This window comes from Lissotriton helveticus, chromosome 5_2, assembly GCF_964261635.1.
Source record: "Lissotriton helveticus chromosome 5_2, aLisHel1.1, whole genome shotgun sequence".
Classification (NCBI taxonomy): Eukaryota; Metazoa; Chordata; class Amphibia; order Caudata; family Salamandridae; genus Lissotriton; species Lissotriton helveticus.
This window is the reverse complement of record NC_136066.1, coordinates 3,874,107-3,889,657: the sequence shown is the minus strand read 5'-3', so window position 1 is coordinate 3,889,657 and position 15,551 is coordinate 3,874,107. Positions and strand designations below refer to the sequence as shown.

The window sequence follows — 15,551 nt, the reverse complement described above, 5'->3', positions numbered from 1 at the left end:
CTGGGTCTGATCTATCTCTGTCTGCTCTCCACGCTGCTGCTGTTTGTCCTTCCTTCGGTCCCCTGGGATCTGATCTATCTCTAGCTGCTCTCCATGCTGCTGCTGTCTGTCCTTCCTTCGGTCCCCTGAGATCTGATCTATCTCTAGCTGCTCTCCACGCTGCTGCTGTCTGTCCTTCCTTCGGTCCCCTGGAATCTGATCTATCTCGATCTGCTCTCCATGCTGCTGCTGTCTGTCCTTCCTTCGGTCCCCTGGGATCTGATCTATCTCTATCTGCACTCCACGCTGCTGCTGTCTGTCCTTCTTTCGGTCCCCTGGGATCTGATCTATCTCTATCTGCACTCCACGCTGCTGCTGTCTGTCCTTCCTTCGGTCCCCTGAGATCTGATCTATCTCTAGCTGCTCTCCACGCTGCTGCTGTCTGTCCTTCCTTCGGTCCCCTGGGATCTGATCTATCTCTAGCTGCTCTCCACGCTGCTGCTGTCTGTCCTTCCTTCGGTCCCCTGGGATCTGATCTATCTCGATCTGCTCTCCACGCTGCTGCTGTCTGTCCTTCCTTCGGGCCCCTGGGATCTGATCTATCTCGATCTGCTCTCCATGCTGCTTCTGTCTGTCCTTCCTTCGGTCCCCTGAGATCTGATCTATCTCTAGCTGCTCTCCACGCTGCTGCTGTCTGTCCTTCCTTCGGTCCCCTGGGATCTGATCTATCTCTATCTGCTCTCCACGCTGCTGCTGTCTGTCCTTCCTTCGGTCCCCTGGGATCTGATCTATCTCTAGCTGCTCTCCACGCTGCTGCTGTCTGTCCTTCCTTCGGTCCCCTGGGTCTGATCTATCTCTGTCTGCTCTCCACGCTGCTGCTGTCTGTCCTTCCTTCGGTCCCCTGGGATCTGATCTATCTCTATCTGCACTCCACGCTGCTGCTGTCTGTCCTTCCTTCGGTCCCCTGAGATCTGATCTATCTCTATCTGCACTCCACGCTGCTGCTGTCTGTCCTTCCTTCGGTCCCCTGAGATCTGATCTATCTCTATCTGCACTCCACGCTGCTGCTGTCTGTCCTTCCTTCGGTCCCCTGAGATCTGATCTATCTCGATCTGCTCTCCACGCTGCTGCGGTCTGTCCTTCCTTCGGTCCCCTGGGATCTGATCTATCTCGATCTGCTCTCCACGCTGCTGCTGTCTGTCCTTCCTTCGGTCCCCTGGGATCTGATTTATCTCGATCTGCTCTCCATGCTGCTGCTGTCTGTCCTTACTTTGGTCCCCTGGGTCTGATCTATCTCTGCTCTCCACGCTGCTGCTGTCTGTCCTTCCTTCGGGCCCTGGGATCTGATCTATCACGATCTGCTCTCCACGCTGCTGCTGTCTGTCCTTCCTTCGGTCCCCTGGGATCTGATCTATCTCTAGCTGCTCCCCATGCTGCTGCTGTCTGTCCTTCCTTCGGTCCCCTGGGATCTGATATATCTCTAGCTGCTCTCCACGCTGCTGCTGTCTGTCCTTCCTTCGGTCCCCTGAGATCTGATCTATCTCTAGCTGCTCTCCATGCTGCTGCTGTCTGTCCTTCCTTCGGTCCCCTGGGATCTGATCTATCTCGATCTGCTCTCCACGCTGCTGCTGCGGTCTGTCCTTCCTTCGGGCCCCTAGGATCTGATCTATCTCTATCTGCTCTCCACTGCTTCTGTGGTCTGTCCTTCCTTTGTTCCCCTGAGATCTGGTCTATCTCTAGCTGCTCTCCACGCTGCTGCTGTCTGTCCTTCCTTCGGTCCCCTGGGATCTGATTTATCTCGATCTGCTCTCCATGCTGCTGCTGTCTGTCCTTACTTTGGTCCCCTGGGTCTGATCTATCTCTGCTCTCCACGCTGCTGCTGTCTGTCCTTCCTTCGGGCCCTGGGATCTGATCTATCACGATCTGCTCTCCACGCTGCTGCTGTCTGTCCTTCCTTCGGTCCCCTGGGATCTGATCTATCTCTAGCTGCTCTCCATGCTGCTGCTGTCTGTCCTTCCTTCGGTCCCCTGGGATCTGATCTATCTCTAGCTGCTCTCCACGCTGCTGCTGTCTGTCCTTCCTTCGGTCCCCTGAGATCTGATCTATCTCTAGCTGCTCTCCATGCTGCTGCTGTCTGTCCTTCCTTCGGTCCCCTGGGATCTGATCTATCTCGATCTGCTCTCCACGCTGCTGCTGCGGTCTGTCCTTCCTTCGGGCCCCTAGGATCTGATCTATCTCTATCTGCTCTCCACTGCTTCTGTGGTCTGTCCTTCCTTCGTTCCCCTGAGATCTGGTCTATCTCTAGCTGCTCTCCATGCTGCTGCGGTCTGTCCTTCCTTCGGTCCCCTGGGATCTGATCTATCTCTAGCTGCTCTCCACGCTGCTGCTGTCTGTCCTTCCTTCAGGCCCCTGAGATCTGATCTATCTCTAGCTGCTCTCCACGCTGCTGCTGTCTGTCCTTCCTTCAGGCCCCTGGGTCTGGTCTATCTCTATCTGCTCTCCACGCTGCTGCTGTCTGTCCTTTCTTCAGGCCCCTGGGTCTGGTCTATCTCTATCTGCTCTCCATGCTGCTGCTGCGGTGTGTCCTTCCTTTGGTCCCCTGGGTCTGGTTTTCCTCTGCTCTCCACGCTGCTGCTGTCTGTCCTTCCTGCGGTCCCCTAAGATCTGATCGACCTCTATCTGCTCTCCACTGCTGCTGTCTGTCCTTTCAGGCCCTTGGGATCTGATCCATCGATCTGCTCTTCACGCTGCTGCGGTCTGTCCTTCCTTCGGGCCCCTGGGTCTGGTATATGTCTGTTCTCCTCTGCTACCATCTTTTCTTCCCTAGTAGCCTCTGCTGCCCCGATACCCACCCTCCCGCCTCCACTGGTTCCCGGATACCTGCCCGTGCTCCTCTGCTGCCCCGATACCCACCTTCACGCCTTCACTGGTTGCCTTACACCCTCTGCTGCCCAGATACCCACCCTCACGCCTCCACTGGTTCCCGGATACCTCCCCGTGCCCCTCTACTGTCCTGATACCCACCCTCACTCCTCCACTGGTTCCCTGACACCAGCCCGTGCACCTCTGCTGCCCCGATACCCACCCTCACGCTTCCACTGGTACCCTGATACCTGCTCTTTCCCCTCTACTGCCTTCTCTTCTTCCCCAGTATCCACCCTCTTGCCTCTGCTTGTACCGGATGATCTGCCCTTTCTTCTCTCCTCCTCTGTTCCTAATATCTGCTGCCTTGTTTGCCTGCTGCCTCGGGTGCTCCTTACTCCAGGAGTTCTCTTTCCTCTTTAAGAAGCTATGGACTCAGTTCTTGGTTTTCAGGGAGGTATCTTCTCCAGTTGGTCCTGCTCCCTTGTGGTGGACCTCGTGTGTTTCCTTCAATGCTTTGTGTTGTGTGCATGTTTGGGCCATCTGTGCTCCTGCTCACCAGAGTCCTCAGGCCCCCTCTGCACATGCTCCATCAGGGATGCTGCAGGTCTGCACAGGACAGTGGTTTACATTCGTTTAGTATTGGCTTACTTGGGTGCAAGGGGCCTTCTCTGTGGCCCCTCAGCCGGGAGGGAGATGCTTTCTCTACTCCAGGGCTGCTGCTGACTGCCTGTCTCTGTCCCTCAGACACGTCTAATGGAGCTGCACCGTCTGTGGGAGCTGCTGCTCATGAAGATGCGGGAGAAGGGGGTGAAGCTGCTGCAGGCCCAGAAGCTGGTGCAATACCTGCGTGAGTGTGAAGATGTCCTGGACTGGATCAACGATAAGGTGAGTGTGCACTGAGCCCTGGGCTCCTTTCTGCAGAGACCTTGTAGCTGCAGGAAACAAGTCTTTGTAACCGAGGCACCTACCATAGCTGTGAATTGCTTGATGGATTAGAAGCTCTCACGAGTGGATCTTGTTGACCACACATTATTGAAGGCTTCAAGTGTAAAGAAATCCCTTCCTTTACTTGCTCCAGTGCCGCTGGTGCTACTGAAGGACCGGGGCTCCGTGCTTGTGCTAGTTAGTCTCCTGTGCGGCAGCATCAGACTCAAGGACTTTTCCAAAATGAATGAAGAAAGCGAATAGCCTGTACCCCCAGCTCTCCTGTATTGCTAGGTCTGGATGTTGTCTACCCATGTTCAGCTGTCCTATATGGGTTCTAGATCTGGACGTCACCTACCTGTATTCACTTTCCTGTATGGATTCTATATCTGGATGCCACCTACCCATGTTCAGCTCTCCCGTAAGAGTTCTAGGTCTGGATGCCGCCTACCCATGCTCTGCTCTCCTGTGGGGGTTCTGGGTCTGGATGCCGCCTACCCATGCTCTGCTCTCCTGTGGGGGGTTCTCGATGCCGTCTAGCCATGCTCAGCTCTCCTGTGGTGGTTCTGGATGCCGCCTACCCATGCTCGGCTCTCCTTTGGGGGTTCTGGATGCCGCCTACCGATGCTCGGCTCTCCTTTAGGGGTTCTGGATGCCGCCTGCCCATGCTTGGCTCTCCTGTGGGTGTTCTTGGTCTGGATACAGTCTACTCATTGTAGGAAGGTAGATCCCTGACTATGGTTGCCCCCAACTTTTTGCCTGGTGTTTTGCTGGTTTTCTGACTTAGTTGACCTGGGGCCCTGCTATTCAGGACCCCAGACCCACTGCTCTCTCTGTTAAAATGGATTCCATGTACCCTAGGTACATATCTGATTGGCACTGGGCCCTCTCTGAGTCCCTGTACCCAGGGCTGAGGTGCACCCAGAAGTCTCCCAGGGGCTGCAGCATGTATTATGCCACCCCTGGGCTGACTAACTAAACTGACACAACTGGCTGCTTGACAGCTGGGAGCAAGTGGTGTAATCACCCTTTGCTTTAGATATAGTATACCTATATCTAAACCTAAATGGACACACAGATCTCCTATCAGTCACTCCTATGGCAGGCCTTAACAATCCTGAAGGCAGAGTGCTTGGAATCATGTGAGATGGTGCTCTGGCATGAGCTGAGCCTGTCTGCGGCTTTCGGGATCTATCCCTTAGCCGTTTTCATGATAGCGTCAGACCATATAGTCTTAAGTGCCTTATAATCCTCGCGGTTATGGTAACTTTGGTCTGACATTATCTAAACATGTTGTGTAAGGTGTCATACGCTTTGGAATACTACCCCCTCGCCAGTTCTGGCGACGGGGGTAGCATTCCACCCCTCTAGAGGGAGAAGACATGTTGGTAACCTGTAACCCCGGTTAAAGTCGAACATAGCCTCAGCTCCACAAGATGGATGCTGCCACCGAGATACAAGTCTGCCCTCCTGCTGCTTGGAGTCCTCCCAGCGCGGGAGGCAAGGACAAAGGGTTTCCTGCCAGGGGCGGTGCCAGCACCGTCCCAGACAGGATTTTGTGTATCCCAGGTAGGCAGGGCTATAGAGGAAGGTGACTGCAAGTGGCACCCCGGTGCTCACTGTGCATAGGCCGGCTTGAACCAGTTCCAGGGGCACACCAGCCCCTGAGCTGGGGAAAAGCCCGCCAAAGGAGAGGGGTGTAACCACCCCCCTCCTAGTCCCACCCATAGGGCAGGACTTAGTCGCGTGCCAGCCCCCTTTTGCAGGATAAAGGTAGGAGCAGGCCCCCTTCCAAATTAGATCAATCTTTGAATCCTGAACCGACTTTCTACGAGAGGAACTCAAGACTCTTCCTAAGATTTCTCCCTTGTGACTAAGGAGTAGTCACCCTGCAGCAGCAGGCACCAACCAAGCATTGCGGTTTGCTGTAAGTCTCTCCTCCGGATCAAGACTGCCCAGCACGACGAGAACCGGCTTCCCTGGCCCCTCTGACCTCAACCTGCATCATCAGCCCAGCTGTGATCCGTGGGTGTGACGAGACCTCGAGGGACCGGCCATCTTCAGAACTGCACGATGCTTGTCCAGCACGACCACCGAGTGACCCTCGACTGAGTGCTTTGGGGTAAGAGAAGCCCCGACCCTGAGCAGCTCCAGCACCGAAGTTCAGCCCCCCTGCATCCACGAGATCTGCGTGGGGCCCTTCTGCTCTTTGCTGCCCACCGCGTTGTCCAGGTCACTTGCCCGTTGGCTAGTGGCCCTTCTACGACGCTCCATGACGACAAACACCGCTGGTCTGGTTGCTCCAGACTGGCCCTTGCTCCCTTCCAACAGAGGAGCACCCCGGACCCTCCTGGTCCACTCCAGACTCCATTTTAAGTCCACCGCGTGGGCTTGCATTTGCCAAGACTTGTTGCCCCAATCCTGGGTCCAGCGACGTCGACAGCAGATACCTTCGTGGGACAGCTCGCACCTCCATCCTGGTCGCCGACAACGCCTCCTGGTCCGAGAGACTGCAGAGCCCAGCAGCGCCCACTCACCTGGTCGAGGTGACTTCGTCCGGTGCCATTCTGGTGCCCACCTAATCACTGGCTAGTGATTCAGAACTTGGTCCCCTCTGCTTACAGGTCTTCTTTTTCCCTGATCCAGGCTTGGATCTCCACAAACTTCTCCACTGGCCACCTGCCAGCAACTTCTTTCTTCAGGCTCCTGGTTCGTCAATGAGGGTTTCCGACGCAACTTGAACCCTATGCAGCCGCAGCCCCTGGGCTAGGTAAACAGAGTACTCCGGTGCTCCAGCATAGTCCAACACCCTAAGTGTTCGGATCCACTCTTGTTTTCGACCCACCTAGTCGGGTTCGCCCGAGAACAGTAACTTTGTGATTGCTAGTATCCATAGACTTGTTCCTGCATTACGCGTGAGAGTTCCCACTCTGCACACGGCGTCCCTAGGCCTCCTGCTTCTAATCCAAGGGTTCAGCATTGTAGGCCTAGCGTTTCTACAGTCTAGAAAAGTATTACTTACCTGCTAGTAACTTCGCATTCCACTTCTTGTGTATATGGTTTTTCGTGCCCCTCGGGCATTTGTGTAAATTGTGCGACTTTCAGTATTTCTTTAAGAGTTTTGTTGTGTGCTTAGCTCCCTGTCTCATAAAGAGCCAGGGTAGTCTTGTTATAAATAAATATACTTTATTTTTGATAACAACTTGTGTGGTGTCCTTTCACTTGGTGTTCAAGGGGTAATGTGATGGTAAAACAGCTGGCTTAACACGCCCTCTAGAGTTTAGCCTAAAGACTGCACGTGTCCATGCTACTAGGATAGCTGGTCTATCAGGTTGACTTACAACCAAACATCAATAAGGGTTGTTTGGACTGATACATAGTGATCACTAGAATAGTGAGCACTGCATATCAGGCCAACTTTTCACACTCATGCTCGGCTTTCCTGTGGTGCTGGATGTCGCCTACCCATGCCTGGCTCTCCTGTGGGGGTTCTGGGTCTGGATGTCACCTACCCATGCTCTGCTCTCCTGTGGGGGTTCTGGATGTCACCTACCCATGCTCGGCTCTCCTGTGGGGTTTCTGGATGTCACCTACTCATGCTCGGCTCTCCTGTGGGGTTCTGGATGTCACCTACCCATGCTCGGGTCTCCTGTGGTGGTTCTGGATGTCACCTACCCATGCTTGGCTCTCCTGTGGGGAGGTCTGGATGCAGTCTACTCCTGCTCGGCTCTCCTGTGGGGGTTCTGGATGCCGCCTACCCATGCTTGGCTCTCCTGTGGGGGTTCTGGGTCTGGATGCAGTCTACACATGCTTCTCCAGTATTGGGGTGTCTTTCATAGATTCACATGCTTGAATATTCCCCGTTGTCGAAGTGAGTCCCACGGTAAATATCATAGCAATAAGATACTAATAACATAAGTATGTAAAAACATAACACACAAAAATACACAGTAGAAATGCATAGAAATACCAAGACATAATTCCTACATAGGAATACATGGTAGAGAGAAAAAACACTTGCAACATATCCATGTCATTATGTTAGTCCAAACTGCAGCCAATCAGGCGCAAGCACCCCTCCAGAACCTTCTCCGAGCTCAGTCCCTCAGATTTTCTACCGCACGTCGTGTTAAGGGAGTCTCCCTGAGCTCTGCTTCTTCTAGATTTCCAGTGTTACCATGTCTTCAAGAAAGAAGTCTTTATTTAGACCCTGTTCTTCTTGTGGGAAGCTGCGTTTATACTCTGAAGATCCCCACAGCTAGTGTATATATTGTCTTTACCCGGTCCATGAGGTGAGCAAATGTAAGTTTTGCAGGACCTTTTCTACTAAGACCCTTAAAGACAGGGAAGGTCGTCTCCTCCTCTGGTTGCAGAGAGACTTAAAGACAAGGATAACCCACTTTCTGACGCAGACAGTCTGTTGTCTAGTGCTTCAAAAGCAGCCAGTAAGCGTAGCAGTGTGCAGGAATTGCCTTCTCCATTTCTAAAGAAGAAGAAACTCTCCCTTTCTGTGGCTCCTGCGGTGTCTTCACCTACTCCTGCTATGCCCACGCCCACGAGATATGACTCTCGGGCGTCTTCTGCTTCTTCCAGTCATGTTTTCACCAAAAAACATGTTAAATCATCGACAGCATCGACGATCGTCCAGACGACGAGATTTGCCGTCTCCGACACGGCGACTGCGACGACATCTGCTGCTGGCTCGTCGACGGCGGTTACGTCGACGAAGGTATCTATGAGCTCTAGACCTGTCGTCGACAATACCTATCCTCTCGTCGATAAAAAAGAAAGCTCTCTCGTCGTCGACAAAATCTTCATCGACAGGGGCTGTTAAATCTTCGTCGTCGGTCCCGTCGACGAGTGCTTCATCGGCGGCATCTTCATCATCGACGACGACTTAGTCGATGGCAACTTCGGCCACGGCGAGGGCCTCGTCGACGACAGCGCCGTCGACGGCGGAATCATCTACATTTTCGTCGACGCCTATGCCGTCATCATCAGCTGAGTTGACGACGACTTCGTCGACGGTGACAACCTCTTCTTTTGCATCATTGCCACTGGTGCCACTTCCACCGTCTGGATCTGATCTTTCCAACGTCAGCCCACTGCACCAACGTCGCCAGGTTCAGGTAGACCAGTTGTCTATTCCAGATGACAAGCAGCCACCTTCGCCATTGTTTGCCACTGGCTCTGAAGAGGACTCTGGTTCGGAAGAGGATGACGGTGGCCCTTTTCGGGTGGCACGCAGTCCCTCGGAATTAGTGATTTTGTGCCAAGACTATGGTGAGGAACCTGAAGAGAATTATTTTCAAGACGAAGAACAATTGGTGCAGGTTCCAACAGCGACACTGCATCTGTCTCTCCTCTCCAACCTACAACATATGTTGGAGGATTATAACATGCGATTTCCCCCATCACATCAGGTTTCGCCAGTACCGGCAGCACCTGTGCCTACAGTACCTCCACCTGTGGATCCACTACCACCACCATCAGCACCGTCCCCGCAAGTCCAGACATCAGTATAGATGCACACTAACTACTGTGTATGACGATGATGACGTTCGCCCTGATTGTGAAGAGGGCGAAGTCCAGGATGATGACGACGACACCATGGCCGATTGGGACGACTACCAAATTCAGACGCCGTCCCCTCCTCCAGTGACACGTGGGGATTCCCCGCCAGTGGACATTGCCAGCTTCCATCAGTTAATGGACAGGGCGGCCCAACGCTTTAAACTGCCAAGAGTCCAAAGAGAAGAGGACTGTTTTCTTTATGATTTTAAAAATCAACCATTTAAACAGGTCCATACAGTCCCCATTATCGATTTTTCTTATGGAACGAAGGATTGAAACTTATGCAGACATCAAATACCATCCCTGCTCAAATGCCTCGCCTAAAAAAGAAATAAAAGGCACCCATTGGTTCCCCCGCATGCCTGATTTTGCAGCCGAAGCCAGATTCTGTGGTCACTCAAGCTGCTCAGCGTCGCTCAAGGAACTCAGCATCACCTGTTACAGCTCCTCCAGATCGGGAGGGTCGTCGCCTGGACGCCATTGGGCGGATATTTTCATCAATGGCCTCTACCACGGTGAGAGCAGCGAATGCTTTAGCTATTCTAGGGCGATTCGACCGTCAGATGTGGTCTGACATGGCTGCCCTTTTAGCCCTCATCCCAGAGCCCTCCATGGCTGAAGCCGTGAAAATTCTGCAAGACGGAGAGAGAGAAGCTGAGGAGATCATAGACTGCTCAGTAGACTATCGCATCGACTGGTTTCCGTCAGCTTGCAGGGGTCAAGAGGTACAGGCAAAGAGCCTTGATATGCCGTATGATGGAGAGTCACTCTTTGGAGCACATGTTAATGGGGCTCTTCAAGCCATCACGACGGACACCGACACTGCTCGCTCCTTAGGGACCTTACAGTTCCGAAAACAACCTTTTCGTGGCGCACGTTGACGCGGCACCCACTCCAATTTTCGTGGCGGATCTAATCAACCATACCGCTCCTGCAATCAGGGTAATCAGCGCTACTCTTCCCAGCAGCAGCAGTCCTCCCGTCAGCAGTCCTCCAAATCCTATCGAGGAAAGTCTGCCTATAGAGGATCTACCTCCAAACGACAATGACTTGCCTTTCCCCCCAAAAGTTGGAGGTCGAATCTCCCTGTTCTCTTCTCAATGGTCCTCCATCACCTCAGACCGTTGGGTTCTGGACATTGTAGCGAAGGGCCATGCTCTGGAGTTTGCCAAGATTCCTCCTCCCACTCCTCCATCCGGCCCACCTCCACCCCACCTCAAGCAGTTGTTCCAACAAATTCGTATTTTGATTTCAAAGGGCGCCATCAAAGTGGTTCCACAGTCTCAAAGAGGAAGGGGGGTTCTATTCCCGTTTTTTCCTTATCCTCAAGAAATCAGGAGATTGGCGTCCGATTCTGGACTTACGAGCGCTGAACAACTATCTCAAATTCCAATCCTTTCGTATGCTCATGGTCATGGAGATTTTGCGTCTTCTCTCCAAAGACGACTACATGACAACCATCGACCTCCAGGACGCTTACTTTCATGTGCCAATTCTTCCACATCATCGAAAGTACTTGCGCTTCTGGGTGGGACGGAGAGACTTCCAGTTCCGAGTGCAGCCTTTCAGCCTCCGCTCCGCCCCTCGTGTCTTCACGAAAGTGTTAGCTCCTGTGGTAGCCTACCTGCGGCTCCAGGGCGTCCAAATTTTTCCATACCTGGACGATTGCCTTCTCTAATCTCAATCTCGCAGCCAGTAGGTTCAGGACACTCAACGCTGTCAGGTGGTCTTCCGCTCCCTCGGCCTCTCCATCAATGCCGAGAAGTCCCAGTTTGTCCCAGCTCTCTGCAGAAACTTTCTAGGCGCTACCCTGGACACATCCGTAGCCAAAGCGTTCGTGTCTCACGAGCGTCAACTGAAGATGCTCCGCCTCGTGGCTTGTATTTGCGCAAGACAGTCCGTTGCAGTCTGGATCTTGTAGTCCTTTCTGGGGATGGTATAATCATGCATTTCTCTGATCCCGAATTGCAGATTGAAAACTCGCCTTATTCAGGAAGAACTGGATAGGCAATGGCGTCAAGTCACAGGATCCTTCAACGACATGATCGGTGTCACCGCTCGCATGAAGACGGCTCTCCAATGGTGGGCGCAACAGTCCAACATCGCAGCAGGGGTTACCTTCCTCACCACCGCTCCGGAACTCACGCTGACGACGGACGCATCCTTAGAAGGGTGGGGTGCACACCTTCAAGGTCTGTCGATCAAAGGCAAATGGACTCTGCCTCAGCGCTCTTGGCACATCAACCGGCTAGAATTGATGGCCACTTTTCTAGCACTCAAGTCGTTCCATCCTTTGATCAAGGGAGAGTCAGTACTCATCCAAACGGACAACACAACCAGTATGCACTATGTCAACAAACAGGGCGGAACCAAATCTCTCTTGTCTCGTCTGGCACAGTCGATCTGGGATTGGGCAATCAGTCACCACGTCACCCTGACTGCCGTTCATCTGCCAGGAGTCTCCAACAGCCTAGCGGATTCCCTCAGCAGATCCACGTCTTCGACCCACGAGTGGCAGTTACACCAACCAACACTCGACCTAGTCTTTTGACGGTGGGGTCATCCACCCTTGGATCTCTTTGCCACACCGGAGAACCGGAAACGCCCATCTTACGCAAGTTGGCATCCCCACCCCGGATCGTGCGGGAATGCCTTTTGATGAACTGGTGCGATCTATTTGCCTACGCTTTTCCTCCGATTCCACTGGTTCCTCGCGTGCTGTGGAAGATGCGGAGACAACCTTGCCACATCCTCCTGATCGCTCCCAGATGGCCTCGACAAGCGTGGTACTCTGAGCTGCTTCTCCCTCCCAGTGTGAGCCCATCCTTCTGCATTCTCGAGCGGATCTCCTCACGATGGACGAGGGTCAGATATGTCATCCGAACCCCTCCTCTCTGAAATTATCGGCCTGGAACCTGAGCACCTTGAATTTGCCCATTTAAATATTTCACCAGCATGCAGGGATGTTCTCGCTCAGGCAAGAGCTCCGTCTACAGTCAAAACCTACAAGCTCAAGTGGAAGAGGTTTTGTCATTGGTGCGCTGATGCCAATATTTATCCTCTTCATTCCACTCCGGGTCAGCTACTCCCGTTCTTTCTGCAACTGGCTCAATCAGGACTTTCACATTCCACTTTGAGAGTCTTCTTGGCGGCGATTTCGCGCTACCGTCAAGATGGTTCCACTTCGCTCTGCTCTTCCAGAGTAATTCGCCAGTTTTTCAAAGGATTATTCCGGACGTTCCCGCCTATTCGGCGTCCTCCTGCCACTTGGCATCTTAATGTCTACTGGCTCAACTAATGAAAGCACCATTCGAGCCCATCCACAGAGCAGACTTTCTCACATGGAAGGTAGCCCTTCACCTTGCTCTGACATCCTCTCGAAGAGTAAGCGATATTCACGCTTTCACCATTAAACCTCCATTCCTCCAATTCAAATCGGACTGTGTAGTGCTTCGCACCAACCCAACTTTCCTTCTTAAAGTGCCTGCTGACTTTCACATTAACGAACCTGTTTTCTTAAAAAAAAATTCTTTGCCAATCCTCAATCTCCGGCAGAGCAACGCCTACATTCCTTGGACATTAAAAGATGTCTTAAATTTTACATCAATAGGACGGCACCCTTTCGCAAGTCTGATCAACTGTTCATTGCCTATGGGCGCATGCGCGAAGGACGTCCTGTTACCTAGCCAACAATTGCACGTTGGATTTCTTCAGCAATTGCTTTCTGCCATCAGAAAGCCGGAAAGCCTCTTCAGTCTTCCCTGATGTGAGAAGTTGGCCTGATATGCAGTGCTCACTATTCTAGTGATCACTATGTATCATTCCAACAACCCTTATTGATGTTTGGTTGTAAGTCAACCTTATAGACCAGCTATCCTAGTAGCATGGACACGTGCAGTCTTTAGGCTAAACTCTAGAGGGCGTGTTAAGCCAGCTGTTTTACCATCACATTTACCCCTTGAACACCAAGTGAAAGGACACCACACAAGTTGTTATGAAAATAAAGTATATTTATTTATAACAAGTCTACCCTGGCTCTTTATGAGACAGGGAGCTAAGCACAATACAAAACTCTTAAAGAAATACTGAAAGTCGCACAATTTACACAAATGCCCGAGGGGCACGAAAAACCATATACACAAGAAGTGGAATGCGAAATTACTAGCAGGTAAGTACTACTCTCATAGACTTTAGAAATGCTAGGCCTACAATGCTGAACCCTTAGATTAGAAGCAGGAGGCCTAGGGACGTCGTGTGCAGAGTGGGAACTCTCACGCTTAATGCGGGAACAAGTCTATGGATACTAGCAAATGCAAAAGTTAGTGTTCTCGGGCGAACCCGACTAGGTAGGTCAAAAACGAAAGTGGTTCTAGACACTTAGAGAGTTGGTCTACGCTGGAGCACCGGGGTACTCGGTTTACCTAGCCATGGGGCTGCGGCTGCATAGGGTTCAAGTGTCGTCGGGTTTCTTCGTTGACGAACCAGGAGCCTGAAGTGGAAGTTGCTGGCAGGCGACCAGTGAAGATGTTCCGGGTTGATCCAAGGACTGGATCAGTTGAAGAAGAGTACCTGTAAGCAGAGGGGACCAAGTTCTGAATCACTAGCCAGTGATTAGGTGGGCACCAAGGTTGGCACCAGACGAGGTCACTCAGCCAGGTGAAGAGGTGACACTGGATTCTGCTGCTGCACGGACCAGGGCGCTGATGTCGACCAGGCTGGAGGTCTGCGAGCTGTCCCACGTCGGATGTCTGCTGCTGGCGAGGCTGGATCCGTTGAAGGAGGCAACAAGCCTTGGCTAAGGCAAGCCCACGTGGAGACACAAAATGGCGTCTAGGGTGGACCAGGAGGGTCCGAGGAAGTTCCCCTTCAAGAGGAGACAAGGGCCAGTCTAGAGGAGCTAGACCAGCGGTGAAACAAACGTAGGTCGTCGTCTGGAGAGTCACTAGCCAACGGGCGAGTGACCGGACAACGTGGCAAGCAGCGCAGGAGCAAAAGGGCCCCACGCAGATATGGAGGATGCTGGGGGGCTGGACTTCGGTGCTCGTGCTGCTTGGGGTTGGGGCTTCTCTTACCCCAGTGCACCCACTCGAGGGTCCCTCGGCGGTCGTGCTGGGTCAGTGTCGTGCTGGTTCTGATGGTCGCCGGGTCCTCTGGTCTCGTCGCACCCACGCTTCTCAGCTGTGCTGTAGAGGTAGGTTGAGGTCAGAGAGGGCAGGGAGTCCGGGTCTCGTCGAGCTGGGCAGTCTTGATCCGAAGGAGAGGCTGGCAGCAAACCGCAAGATACTTAGTTGGTGCCTGCTGATGCAGGGTGACTACTCCTTAGTCACAAGGGAGAAATCTTGAGAAGAAGTCTTGAGTTCCTTTCGTGGAAAGTAGTTTCAGGATTCAAAGATGATCTGATTTGGAAGGGGGCCTGCTCCTACCTTTATCCTGCAAAAGGGGGCTGGCACGCGACTAAGTCCTGCCCTATGGGTGGGACTAGGAGGGGGGTGGTTACACCCCTCTCCCCTGCCGGACTTTCCCCAGCTCAGGGGCTGGTGTGCCCCTGGAACTGGTTCAGACCGGCCTATGCATAGTGAGCATTGGGGTGCCACTTGCAGTCACCTTCCTCTATAGCCCTGCCTACCTGGGATACACAAAATCCTGTCTGGGTCGGTGCTGGCACCGCCCCTGGCAGGAAACCCTTTGTCCTTGCCTCCCGCGCTGGGAGGACTCCCAGCAGCAGGAGGGCAGACTTGTGTCTCGGTGGCAGCATCCATCTTGTGGAGCTGAGGCTATGTTCGACTTTAACCGGGGTTACAGGTTACCAACATGTCTTCTCCCTCTAGAGGGGTGGAATGCTACCCCCGTCGCCAGAACTGGCGAGGGGGTAGTATTCCAAAGCGTATGACACCTTACACGACATGTTTAGATAATGTCAGACCATAACCGCGAGGATTATAAGGCACTTAAGAGTATATGGTCTGACGCGATCATGGAAACGGCTAAGGGAAAGATCCCGAAAGCCGCAGACAGGCTCAGCTCATGCCAGAGCACCATCTCACACGATTCCAAGCACTCTGCCTTCAGGATTGTTAAGGCCTGCCATAGGAGTGACTGATAGGAGATCTGTGTGCCCATTTTAGGTTTAGATATAGGTATACTATATCTAAAGCAAAGGGTGATTACACCACCTTGCCCCAGCTGTCAAGCAGCCAGTTGTGTCAGTT

The 15,551-nt window shown here is 52.9% G+C and overlaps 1 protein-coding gene across 4 annotated transcripts in view; it reads left to right on the top strand.

The window, feature by feature from the left end:
• The window catches only part of SPTAN1 (spectrin alpha, non-erythrocytic 1), a 342,467-nt gene that overhangs the window by 63,644 nt on the left and 263,272 nt on the right, over window positions 1-15,551 (top strand). For all 4 annotated transcript variants that reach the window (XM_078646605.1, XM_078646604.1, XM_078646602.1 and 1 more), the window contains one exon: window positions 3,589-3,729. In XM_078646605.1, coding sequence (XP_078502731.1) covers window positions 3,589-3,729 — 141 coding nt within the window. The remainder of the gene's footprint in view (window positions 1-3,588; window positions 3,730-15,551) is intronic.